Raw genomic sequence first — 13,094 nt, forward strand, 5'->3', positions numbered from 1 at the left:
AGTGATGCATACCGTGCATGTGACCTTCACCTCTCAAAATTTGATGGGAGCAAGATTGCGTTTTGTATAGAGGTGTGTTGACATCATGTGCTTACCTTGGTATGCATCCTGCTTCTGAATTTCCCACATGCAGCGAGCTTCCACTGAAGGGAAGGGATCTGCTGGAAACCAGCAGCTCTACCAGACCACTACAGCATGATCACAGGAGGAAAATTCAAGGCTGGCTTTGAAAATGTGGGCCATCGAGGTTCGTATCTCCTTCCTTTAAGTATCTTTAGCATTAACATGATCACTTACATAATTTTTGATCATTTTGTTGTTGCAGTTTCTTTTGTTAATAAAACAATAAAATAAAAAAATGTCTAAACTTTGGCTACCTTAGACTCTTTACCTTCCCCCCCCCCCCCCCAAAAAAAACCCCCAACTCAAACAAACTTTATGTGCCAAAGTTGATTAGTGTAAAAAAAGAGGCCACAAAAGGTGTGAACTGTCTAAAATTTCTGTTTATTTAAGCCCATTCCTATTACTGTTTTTTTGGAGGAGATATAACAGTAGCATTTAAATTTAATTTCAAGTTAATCTTGGAAAGAAACAGAAGATTAATATGTTGAGTAATGAAATAGTAACAAGACCACATGGCTGTAGGCGAGTACTGTACAGTGCATGCCATATCTGCCAAAATGTAAAAACTGGGGTCATGTACTGAGATATGTGTTGCAACATCAGAAAGTATTAAAGATTTGGTCAGCAACAGTTATGAAATACAGGGTTAAGGTTTTGGTTGAGGTGGTGTTTCAGGATAAAGTTGAACCCATCAACAACTTAATAAATAAATAGCTGACTAAGCCCACAAACTACTCAGGACTAAAGCATAATATTCAGAAAAGCCTTGGTCTGCATACAGCAGAGGTGCACAGGTGACAAATATTCCGAGGCCATCTCCAGCTGGGGAACTTGGGTGCTGTGTGTGAGAAGCAGGGGCCAACAGGAGGAGCTGGTAATGCATGTTGGAGATGACGTGGTGTGGTGGGACTTCAGGAGGAGGGTGAGCTCCAGGGCCGCAGAGACGGGCCACTGGTGCCTTTCTGCTTCTCCTGGAGAAGCCGGTGGCAAGAAATACGTGGAAGTAATGTCTGGCTGTTGTTGGACATCTGTGCAGGAGGGCTACGTTCTGGGATCTCTAGTCACTGCTGACACTGTATGTGGAGCCACAGGGAAGTGAATCTAGTAAGATTTGCTAATCCTGAGGAGCAACCATCAGAGAGGAAAATCAGATTTTACAGGACCTTTGAGTGGATTAATTTAATTTATAATGGGATTCTTTCCTAATTGACTCCAATAGTGGTTTTTCTGTTTGCCACCCTTAGTGTCTCACTGATCAGCCTATGATCACCTGAGTCTTCCTTTTTGCCCTTTTGAATGTTAATAAAATATGGTTAGCCTTTCATTCCTCAAGAAAGCCTGTAATTTTAGAAATTATTAAAAAAGAGCAATAAGAAGACCAAAAATCACTTCACCGTAATTTTTAGGTTGAATTAGCATGCCTTGCTAGTCTGAAAATATTTATCTCTGTATATGCTGTTTTCACATCTTTAGCATTTATCAGTAAGCTACTTAATTTATTATTATCATTTGCTGAGACTTCTATTTCCTGCAAAATGCAGACAAAAAATGACTTATTGACCATTCTGCTTTTCATTATTGTGATTTGAACGTTTTCTTATAATAGTTCAACTAGACCACTTTGATTAGGTTTCTTTTATTCGCAATGTATCATCTTTAGCTTTTTCACATATTTTTCCTATCGTATCTTAATATAACCAAATGAATTTTCTGCATCATAATTTTTTATTTATATTGATTATCTCATTTCCTCCTATTCTTATTTTTTCTTTTTTTTTTTGTTTTATTTCCAATTCCTGATTTTACTACACTGCAGAACTAGAATTGGCTTTTACCCAGAGCTTTCCCATCTTGATTGTGGAATCATGACTTTTTGCTTAATAGTTGATTCTTACAGTGCTTATACTTTTCATTTTCAGTCTTAATATTTTTTCCTTCCAGTAAATTGAATAAAATTTTCTTCTTTCATGTGAAATAGTTTCCTGAAACAAATGCACAGGAAGGAATCTTTTACTGGTTTATTTCCAGAAGATTTGACAGCATATCTGGTCATGCCTTGATTTTCTGAGTTTGCTGTAAGCCCTGTTTATTGATTCAGGCTTTCAATTGCAGATGCATATGGGGGCTTGGGGTGGGGTGGGGTTTTTTTGCTATTTTATGAGTTTTTCAAAAGCTTAATCTATAGTACGTTTTCCTAAGCCGTATGTGCTACCTTAATGTTCTTCTAATTCATGTCTGTGTTTAATGCAACAGTATTGTTGTTGCGTTCATGTTTTATAGCTTGCCGTTTCACAAAGAAAAGGGTAAAGTGTTGGATTTAACAACCATTACTAATATGCTATACTTTTGAAACTTTATGGGTTTTCAATTGATTTTTTTGACATGGACTTGCTTAGGAACAAACAGAAGATTAGTTTTATACCTTTATCTGTAGTCATACTGGATGTATTCACTGCAATAGATTGGAATACATTGTCATCAAGGAGGTGACTGGAGTACGCTTTTTGTGGTGCTTCATTCAGTTCCTACTGATACCAGTGGAAGTCTTTGCCATTGGGTTTGAGCAGGCTCTTGATTAACAGGTTTTAGTTACCATAGCTCAGCTAGAAAAGTTGTTCAGTGCTGTGAATGGAAAGCAAAATGCTTATTGCCTGCTGGCTATCTGAAGGAAGACAGGATGCTGCTTTATCTCCAAGTTAGTTGTGTTTTCTTCTCATTACAGTGTCCTTCTGTTTGCAGATTTATGTAACATATTTGCTTTCCTCATTCATTAAGCACCAAATGGAAACAAATTTACCAATTACCGCCAACGTCAAATCAGTTTAATACCAACATGTAAAGTTGTATTTGTCTTGCTTTTATTACCACAGTATTCGGACAAGAGACAGGCCTACATGCTAAGAGGTCTGTACCTATGCTTCAGAAACGTACTTGGTCATTTTTATTTCTCATCCTTTGTTGCCTTCAAAGCATAAATGTGCTAGAATAAAGCTAAACAGAGGTTGAAAAATGGCAATCCAGGGCATAATCTCGGTAACATATTGAAAAAAGTATTGTCACCTATCTTGTGAGCAGCATCATGGCTCTGCACGTGTCATGAAAATTGGTATTGACTTTTTCTTTGGACTGCCAGATTTATTAATATCACGTTTCCAGTGTGGTTTTTTACCATCGCGCTTATTTATTTATATTTTTGTAGCTTTTTCTCATACATGTGCTTTCTGAATGAGTTCTCGCATGTTAGAGGTGCATGTCTTAGAATGTTAAACTATTGTATTTGTATAGCTAAATGTAATCCTGCAAGTTTTACTGAGGTGGGCACATTTAGGTAGGAATAGCTCCGACTGCTCTCCAAGTGCTAGTTTTCCACTTGTCCTTGCATTATTTATGTAGTCACAGTCACTCTGTGCTCTCCATTTGCTCAGTTTACCTCTATGTTGCTAAGGTGTAATGCTTTTACTAAGTCTTGCACGTTGCTTTTCTTATTCCATTTTCTTCCTGCTGGCTTTATGAAGCTGAAAATAATATTTTAATTGGTTATTGGCAGCCAAAGCAAGTTGAAAAATGTACACTAATTAGCTCTGGATCTTGGCTCATTCACATGAATATAGACATGTTAGTATCCCTAACACTTATAGGGTCAATATTTCTAATTCCACACTGGATATAGTGATGGGTAGAAGTGTTGTGCTCTACTGCATAGAATACAAATCTCATTTTCCAGGAAAAAATTCCACAAAACTTTCAGCCTCTGGTTTTTTTTTTAGGCTGACACTGTGTTTATGTATTCATTAATTTAGACATTTTACAGTTTGGGACAATAGCTTATGCTTTAATAGGCTGAAATGATGTCAGGATGAAAGTCCGTAAAAAGACATTAATAAGTTGATAATCTGTCTCAAAATGACACATCAGTGATAAATCTTCAGTAGCTATCTTAAGATGAAGAATGCATAGAGATTGATGTGACACTGTGTTAAGTACTGACCCAACAACTAAAACTGTGAGACCAGACTGTCTGCTCATATATTCTGTAACAGAGACTGCATTTATTTGTAGAGCGAGGTGGGGCATTTATGTGCCACTCCTGTGAGTCTGATACTGCGGAGTTAAGAAAACAGTTTATACCTGCTGAGGATGCAGTTCAATTTCTCTGGAAGAGACGAGTTGTTCTGCTTCTCTAAGTGGAAGAAAAGATTTGCAACAGCAGTGAAGTTGTAGGTTTGTTTAACTTTGATATCTGGAGTGGAAGAAGCATAATCAATGATGGTTGATGGAAGCTTACGTGCAATGAGATGAGGAGCAGACTAAGTATTTATGTTCCCTGCTGAATATTTCTGAGCAAGACATTTTGCAGATGTGAAGGTATTTTTTGTCCTTACAGAGAGAGTTTAGATGGGTTGGAAGGACTATAGGCATCGCTTCCTGATGTTTCAGTGAAAGTCTTTCAAGTGAACTTGCACGTACCTTGTGGGTGAAGCTTTGTGTAAAAGTTGTCCTGCAATGTTTTCTGTGTTTGCCCACGTCAGGTCTCTTCGTGACTCAAACCCAAGTATTTTAGTTATTTCTTTGTGGTGATTTATCTGTGCTAATAACAAATATTCTGTCTTTATTTTACTTCCTTATGGATTCTTGCCCTTAAGAGCCTGCTGCCTCTTGTGTTTTGAGTAACTCCCTTTAGCAATATTCCTAGGAAAGTGACCTGATTCCTGTAAGTCCACAGTTTAAGTGGACCATATATGTACCAGAGTCAATAAATAAATACACATAGCTGCACCCCAGAGTCCATAAATAAAGCTGGCTATGATAGTGGTTGTGTTTCTGAGATATATGCTTTGAAAAAGATATTTTTTGGTTTTTAGACACACTTTGTTTTTGTTCCTCCCCCCGCAACCCCTGCAGGCTCATTTAAAAAAATTAATAGAGATGTGAACTACAGGTCCTGACCATCTGTGCCCATTGACAATACCTTCTACCTCTTTGGAAAGAATCAGAACTAATATCTCAAAAAATATGGCCTAATTTTAATTTGGATTACACTTCTACCGGTTGCATGGATGTAATATTGCAGATCATTTGTGAATATTGCAAATATTTAAATTTAAATTTTAAATTTACTCATCTCTTTTTTTATCAGTTTTTTCTTACTTTATGTGAATTTGTTGAAATCTTAGAAATTGACATTACAGATTTGTTATGAATAAATTAAAATTGAAGTAATTTATATTAATCTTTCAAAATTGTCTTCCTTTTAATTTTTATCTAGAAAACATAATTACTCTGTAGTGGCATTGGAAAATCAGAATTGCTTTAAATAAGGTAAAAACTAGGCAGAAGATGATTGAAGAATATATATGTGAAAATGTAGTAAAAAAAAGACGTAATGAAAAGAACAAAAAGAGGTGTGAGAAGAAACTAAGAAAGAAAGAAAAAAAAAAATTGGGCAAGAGGAATATGGACATGGAACATGGAAGAGCCTTACTGCAGACCTAGCATGAAAGAGAATCTGCACGAGAGAAGGATGTGCTGAAATCAGGTCAAAGATGGTGTGGTATTTGCTCTTTTTTGTGAGGGTCATGGACTGATACCATGATCGCTACCAACAGGGCTGGTTTATCAGAAGAGGTGTAACGAGACAGCTGCTTTAACTAGATGGGCACAGTACGTTGGGAGGAGTGGTGATAGCGTACAGATATTGCACCAGCACGTGCTGAAGGAAGCGGTTTTGGTCCATGGGGCACGCTCACCTTGCTGAGTATCCTAACCCAGTATTTCCCCAGGTTTCAAGCAGTGCCTTTGCATCTCCTCCCAAGTTCTGTAGGTGCAGCGATACCGCTGTAGAGAAACAGCGGAGTGAGAAACGCTTTTGTAAGAAGAGCACGGGCTTTTGAAAAATGTGCTTGGTTTGTGTGTAGCTCCTGCTGTACGTGGAGAAAAATCCTTGGGTTTCAAAGAAATTAGACCTGGTGTCAGGACTTCAATCAGAATTGTGAAAACTCTGTGGCTTCTACAGACACTCCATCGTACTGGGCCCCTTTGCTTCAAACTTTACATATCTGTGGCTGAGCTAATTGCGTAAGGTTCCCATCGGTGTGGAGAGAAATGGACAGCTTTAACCTGCCTGTCCTCTTCTTCTCATTTAGACATCTAACACTGGTCACACAAATCTGCCGAAGTACTGAGCATTTCTTCTCATTGATTCTAAAGGAAGACTGGAGCAATGACTCAGATGTACATGTATGCAGTATAAATATCTACTTTATTCATATGCAGCCAGTCCTTCAAGATGAAGATCGGTTTTAGAAATTGCCTTAGTCCTTAGCCCAAAAGGCTGTGTGTTAAGACAGTCCCTGAAAGAATCGAGAGTCCTGACTACCAGGCACTTTTAAATTTTTTCCTGTCTTTTATATTCATTAATTATGTTTTTATTTAAACACTAGTAACATTTTTTTTTTTACTTAAACACTAATAACAATTTTTATCTACTATTTTTTTTTAACCCCAGAAACTACCTCTTCAGGTTGCAGCTTGAGGATCTCTCTCTAATACAGGTATGTTTTATGTTTGTTTTCTTAGTTCCTCTGCATGATGTAGGTAAGCAGATGTTTTAAAGCACATAATTAATGTATTCATAAGCTTCATAACTACAGATAAGTGTGCATCTGTTTTTGTCCTCTTTGTGGCCCCATATTATATAAGTCATATTACCCATTTTAATTCCAGATTAGCCTTTGTCCCAGGCCATACAGACCTGATGCTACCTTCCTCTGCTGTCATTTTATTAGAATGAATCTATAAAAAATGGAGGCTGGGAAGGAGGATCATGTTGTCTTATAAAAATGTTTCAATTTATGATTGTGCAGCTTCTGTATTCAAAATTTATTGTTATTATAGAGAAAAGTTTTTTTTTTTATAATGATAAATACAAAATTTCATTTATACTTGCTAAAGTTAATTTAGGCAAATGAAACAGCAAATTTTCAAGGAAGAAATACAGTGTGAACACAAGTATCAGAGTCTCAGTTTTGTATATAAGGCAGCTATCTACTGTTTAAAACTTGTTAGAGCTCGGAAGGTGAAACAAAGCCTTCTAGAGGCAGTTAGGCTTCATAGAAAGGTAACTGAGAATCCCCGATCAATTTATTTTGCCCTGAACTTCATCTGACTTCCATATACCAGCAAACTCATCTTCCTTCAGTCTTCTGAGTGGTGTTCCTTGCTTAGGTTTTGTTTGTTTTCTCTTTTGTTATTTTTAACCTTGGCATCATTTCTAACCTTCATTATTCTCCTGTTCTTGGCTCTAAGAGGTGTTTTAGTAAATTTAATTGAGTTGGCTAACTTGCTAAGGTGAAGAAATAGAAAATCACAATGAAATAGAAATGTATGGTTTTTCATAATCTTTTCATTTTTGCAATTTAAAATTAACTAGCTTTAGATTCAGTACTGTGCTTATTATTTCATGAAGTAATACTATACAGTAGAATATGGAAAAGTAAAATACATTCAGATAAGGCTGTCCTTGTGATTTGTAGAACACCTTGTGTATGCTTTAATTAGGCTTGCAGACTTCCTTTACCTTCCAAGACTATTAGAAACAAGATCTGAAGTTGGCTTATAACTAACCGAAATGGCAGTATTGATAAATATTCAATTTTGTTGCTAGTGCTTAAGGCTGTGACTCACCAGGCACTTTTAATATCCAGAATTCAGACTGTACTTTCACCTTATGTGACGTACTCAATATCCTGGCAAATAATTTCAGTTAAATCCTGAATGAAGTTTCTTGTTGAGAGGCTGCACTCAGAGGTCTCTGATGGTGCTGTTGTAGTTTATGCTGCTAATTCATAGATTGAAGTTCACAGCTTACCTCTGTTAGGATAAGTATCAGTAGGCTGAAATTACTAATGAGGGGGAAATCTGTAGTTTACAGAGATTTATAATTGTGCTGACTGACTCGAACAAAGACCCACCCCAATCAGCAAAAAAAAAAAAAAAAATGAAGACAGAAATCATGTTGTTGATGTGATACAAGGTTACTAGGTTTTGGGCTTATGAATGTGCAGAAGCCTTTAAACACTCTTCTCAAGTTGACTTTTGGTAAAGTTTCTTATTCCATTTTCAATGCTGTAGCACCACTGGTTTGCTTCTGTATCTTCAAACCTTTTTCCACAACCCTTTAGGGAGATTGTATTTCTAAATCAAACCCAAAGTATGTAATTCTTTTTCTTTCACCAGCATATCTTTACTACCCCTACTCCAAGTATTCGGTTTTTCCCTTATTTTCAGATCTACCGTTATGACTCCTTCCTATTTGTCCTTCACAGATCTTCTCTTCCTCTTCTTCCCCTCTGCTTCCCTTCTGGTTCTGTTAGAGTGCCCCAGGACACCCCTTATCCAAAAGATGTGTTTCCTTGGATATGCCAGTTATGGCAGCTCCAAATCAGCTGTGAGGTGGCTGAAGCCTTTGTTTTGATGCAAGTAAGCCAGGATGTAAGGTGAATTGTTTAGGACTGTCAAACTCATTACACAACACACTCAGGTCGTTTTGTACTTGTTATGAAAGTACGAAGTTAGTCACTGATCTTGTAGTCATAAAAGTAGGTTTGGGAGAGTTCTCAAGAGGCCATTTAGTCCCTCCAGGTACCCTGGGGCAGGGTCAGGGGTCAGTGCTGCTCTCCCTATTGGTGGTTACTTGTCTGGACTCTTCTTCCAAGTCTTCAGCCATAATAAAGATGCACGACTTTTCTCAGCCTTTGTTGGGAAATGTTAAGACACGAAGAGAGTCTCTGTCTCACACTGGAAAGTGTGAAAGCTTTAGTAATGAAAGAGGCAGTAACCATTCCTGTGGAAACCTGGAATTCAAACTTACCAGCTACCAACCTGAAACCCACTTAGATCCAAGAATGTATTTACCAAATGATTCACTGAGATTTACAGACCTTTCAGATAAGTTTTGTTGGAACGACAGAATCCTAGCTGCAATCCCAGTCATCCCAACATGTTGTATAGGATTACCTCAGGTGTAATCGAAGTAAACTTTGACTTCTGAAACTTTAGGGCATGTGATGTGTCTCTCTCATTCACATGGGGTGAAAGAAATATTTTGAATAGGATTAGTGGATATAAAGTTTACTAAGTTAGCAATTAAAAATTACAGTATTTTGAAGCTCCAAATCTTTCAAACCTGAAATTCTATTATGGTTGAGGGAGGTAGGAATAAAAATGAGAAGCAAAGTAAAAGTTGTATGAAATCCTTGCAAAACAGAATGATGGAATTTCACAGGAGAAATAAAGCATACTGTGGTTTAACTCATTAATATTGTATGTGCTAGTTAGCATTTGTTTGCTGAGTGACTGACCACTTTGGTGCTTTATGTACAGACAGAAGAACTTTTCTTTTAGCATTTTTTTCTTCACACAGTTGTCATAATAATAATAATAATAATGTAAAAAACAGGTTTAATTCTTCTACTTATGTTGCTCACTTTGATTTCTTTGTATGAACCAGCCTTTGTAGAAACATGCAGATGTTTCACAAGCTAATAAACTGTTTTCTGGTCTGGAAGAGAAAGTCACACGGTGAAGTGCTAGCTGGAAGAAGTTTTCAGTGTAACACAATAACAATACCAAAGGGCTAGAAACAAGACAACCTATACACCTGTTGTTTAATTATTTTAGAAAATTGCTCAAGCTCTATCTTTGCTATTGTGTGTCTGAAGGAGGAGGAAAATTGCTGACTTTTCCTCATGCACAGCAGATACTTCCAGCATGGAAGCAAGGTTGATTCTTAACAATTTGCATCTTCCTTTTCTACAGTTTTCAATTAGACTTTTATCACTGTTTATTTTCTTTACATTCATTCTTTGATTTTTTTAGTTTGATTCATCAGTTTAATCTTTCTTCTAGTAATTTTCTATCTGGAAAATAAAGGAATGCCTAAAACTTTATCTTGACCATTGATGCACTTCAGTTATTTTTGTGTAAACAAGTTTCCTCATCTGTCATGCTTAAGTGTCTGTTGGAATGTGTCGTTAGTTTGTCCACACACTGCTATTATGAAGATAAAAGGCTTCCTGTTCCATGTAACAAACTGGAACAGTAAGGATCATTTAGTTATAGCAAAAGCATCTTTGCAAATCTTTTGTTTACAGCTTTCTGTAGATTTTTGAAGAGACAGACATTTTATACATTATTATTTTGGAATATTATCAGACTTTGCAAGAGTATCAGGTATTGTTTTGTAATAGGAAAGCTCTCTAAAAAAGAATAAAGTAAAATAATGACTGCTTGTTTGCAAACTTGTGCAAAAATTACTTCGGGCCAAAATATGTGTATGCCCTGTTTTCTACAAGTGTATGCCTGGAAAACAGTTTTGAAACACAAGATAACCTTCCTTTAAAAAAAACCCCAAACCAGACAGCCATTTGAAATGCATGTTCTTACAAAAGAAATGCAGAACAGAGATTTATGTACTAAAAGTGTACTGTTTCCATCAGTTTAATGAAAGTTAATCCCTTGTAAAAGTGAGGGTTAGAGTGCTACTAGATTGCATCAGACGGGATGTGTATCTAAACGTGAGCTAGGACTATGCAGTGAGACATCGTTGCCCATTGTGGGTACGTCAAAGTTGTCATCCCACATGTCATGGTTCTGTGCTCTGTACTTTATAGGAAAAGCCCGTTGTTTGAGTAAGCAAGTTTCATATGATAGTGTCTGTAGCAAACCAGTATTTGGTGTGTCTCAGCAATTTCCTTTGTGTAGCAGGATGAAGAAGAATAAAACGAGTGAAAGCCTTTTAAGCTCTTACCGGAGAAGCCTAAGAGTCAAATTGTTCAAAGCTGCCTGTTGGAACAATGCGTGCACAGCGATTTATGGATTAGGAAAGCAGCACTCATTGGGCTGTGGTTGTAGAAGGACAAATATTTTATAACTCTTGCTACAGCAATAGTAGGCTCACAGACATGGAAGGCCTGACTCTGCATGATTTTGTTTTGTGAGTTTTGCTTTGCTGTTACTCACCTCAAGTAATAGTAGAATAATCCATAAAAGCATTGGCCAAGATGAAAGCTGGATTTCCTGAAAACTCTTTTATATTCCTTAAAATACAAAAGCAGAAATCTAAATAGTAGTGTTGAAGTGAATAGATTTGTTTTCAAAAATGTTTTTTAAAAAAGATGATATCTAGCCAATGTCAGGATTAATAGTGGGGCTTTGACATCATGTAGAGGATGGCTCTAACAAGCATCTGTTTTTCACTTTTTTTTTTTTTTTAAATTCTTTGGAAAGAGAGCTTCTAAATTCAAACATTTGTTTGTGTCTACCTACATGACAAGTTTGCTGATGTATCTGTAAAGAGTGAAAAGCTCAAACATGCTGGCTTATAAAAGTGTTTATGCCACAAATGCCATAAATATTTTTACAAGCCAGCATGTATCAGCTTTTCACAAACCTGATAGAACGTATGCATCTTTTCTTCATCTGTAAGATGAACTTCTTTACAAACTCACATTCTTAAGGCATTTACAGGACACATGCTTGAGTTTGCCTTTCTCATCTGAATCTTCCATCTATGAAGCCTATTCTCAGTTTGAGATGCCCAGAAGGTTGAATGTGATCCTATTCCGCCTGCTCCTGTAGTTACATAATTGTCCAGAGATTTTATTCTCATGCTGAATCTGCACATCGTTCAGTTAGAAATACACATACCTCAAAGTCCATTTTTAAAGGCGATTTTAGCCCCTAGTTTACCACAAGATTCAAATTAAATTCTTTATGCAGGCTAAGAAGGTTGGAGGTTCTTTTTCATGTATTCTATTCAAATCTAAATTCTGGAATCTTGATTATTGGGAGGTTTATATGTAGATATAGATGTGTGTGTGTATATACACTGCGCCCCCCCCCCCCCCATTAATGAGGCATTCAAGGAATTAAAGGCAAAATTGTATCTATGAATTGTACGAATTCTCAAGAAAAGGGGCTACTTTGGAGAATGAATTTCACCAGAGGGAATTCTTGCTGGTGTTTACATGTGTCAGGAGTATCTGAAATACCTGTTACATATGATAGTTCACTTCTATAGGAGTCATTAATGGCTAGCTGGTAGGCTAAATAATGACTTGTGTAAATTGTAATATACTTTGAACATATACTTTGTGTTTATCTAGGTTAAAAAAAGAGGGACTCTGACTTAATGATTGAGGTTTTTTACCAAAAAATTCATATGTATAACTTGAAAGACTTTTATAAATTTTTACCTTAATTGTAATACAGAATGTGATTTTTTTAACAACACTAGTTTTTTTTTTTTTAAGGGAATCAAATATTTACCAGGACCGTAATCCTATTTTGAAAATAGGAATTGCTTGTTATTATTATAAACTGAGATCATATCATGTCTTTTGTGAGAGGCTTTCATAACCTTAGTTTGTATTTTTGGCTAAGGTGGTATTTGGCCCAATCTAGAGAGAATGGTGTTCCAATAAAGGCGCAAATCCCTCAGACTCTCCTTACAGTTCATTTTTGGGACAGTGCCCCAGGGTTCCCTTTGCTGTGAACAAAATGAAAGCTTGTAAGAAGTCATCATGTAGAATCAAAACTTTAATCTATGCTGATATTAAAAATTTCAGTTATAATCAACAACTTCAGAGATAAAGGTAAGGAAACTAAGCTTTAATCTTTTAATCGCCTTGATTTTTTGTGTTGCCAAATAAATAGAACCCATTAAAAGGCAGCTTAATGTTTTTTCTAAAACTTTCATCCACTGTATTTCAGTCCATTTATTTTTTGCGTTGTATGTTACTTACAGTCACTAGTTGTGTAATAGATGTCTGATTTGTGAAATTCATGAAAGAAACCTAATGAATCATCATTTTATTTTGGGGTGAAGCTGCCTGTGCAGAAAAGGAGATGCAAGAAGAACTTTCTCTCATTTCACACTTGAAGGCATAAGGGAACTAACCTAGGGTTGTCCT

At 36.5% G+C, this 13,094-nt stretch overlaps 1 protein-coding gene across 1 annotated transcript in view; it reads left to right on the forward strand.

Moving 5' to 3' along the window:
* SEMA5A (semaphorin 5A) overlaps positions 1-13,094 on the forward strand; it is a 345,161-nt gene that overhangs the window by 136,612 nt on the left and 195,455 nt on the right. Inside the window, exon 5 of the mRNA XM_052781946.1 lies at positions 6,629-6,674. Within this exon, the coding sequence (XP_052637906.1) occupies positions 6,629-6,674 (46 nt within the window). The remainder of the gene's footprint in view (positions 1-6,628; positions 6,675-13,094) is intronic.

This window comes from Harpia harpyja, chromosome 1 (assembly GCF_026419915.1).
Source record: "Harpia harpyja isolate bHarHar1 chromosome 1, bHarHar1 primary haplotype, whole genome shotgun sequence".
NCBI classification, from domain to species: domain Eukaryota; kingdom Metazoa; phylum Chordata; class Aves; order Accipitriformes; family Accipitridae; genus Harpia; species Harpia harpyja.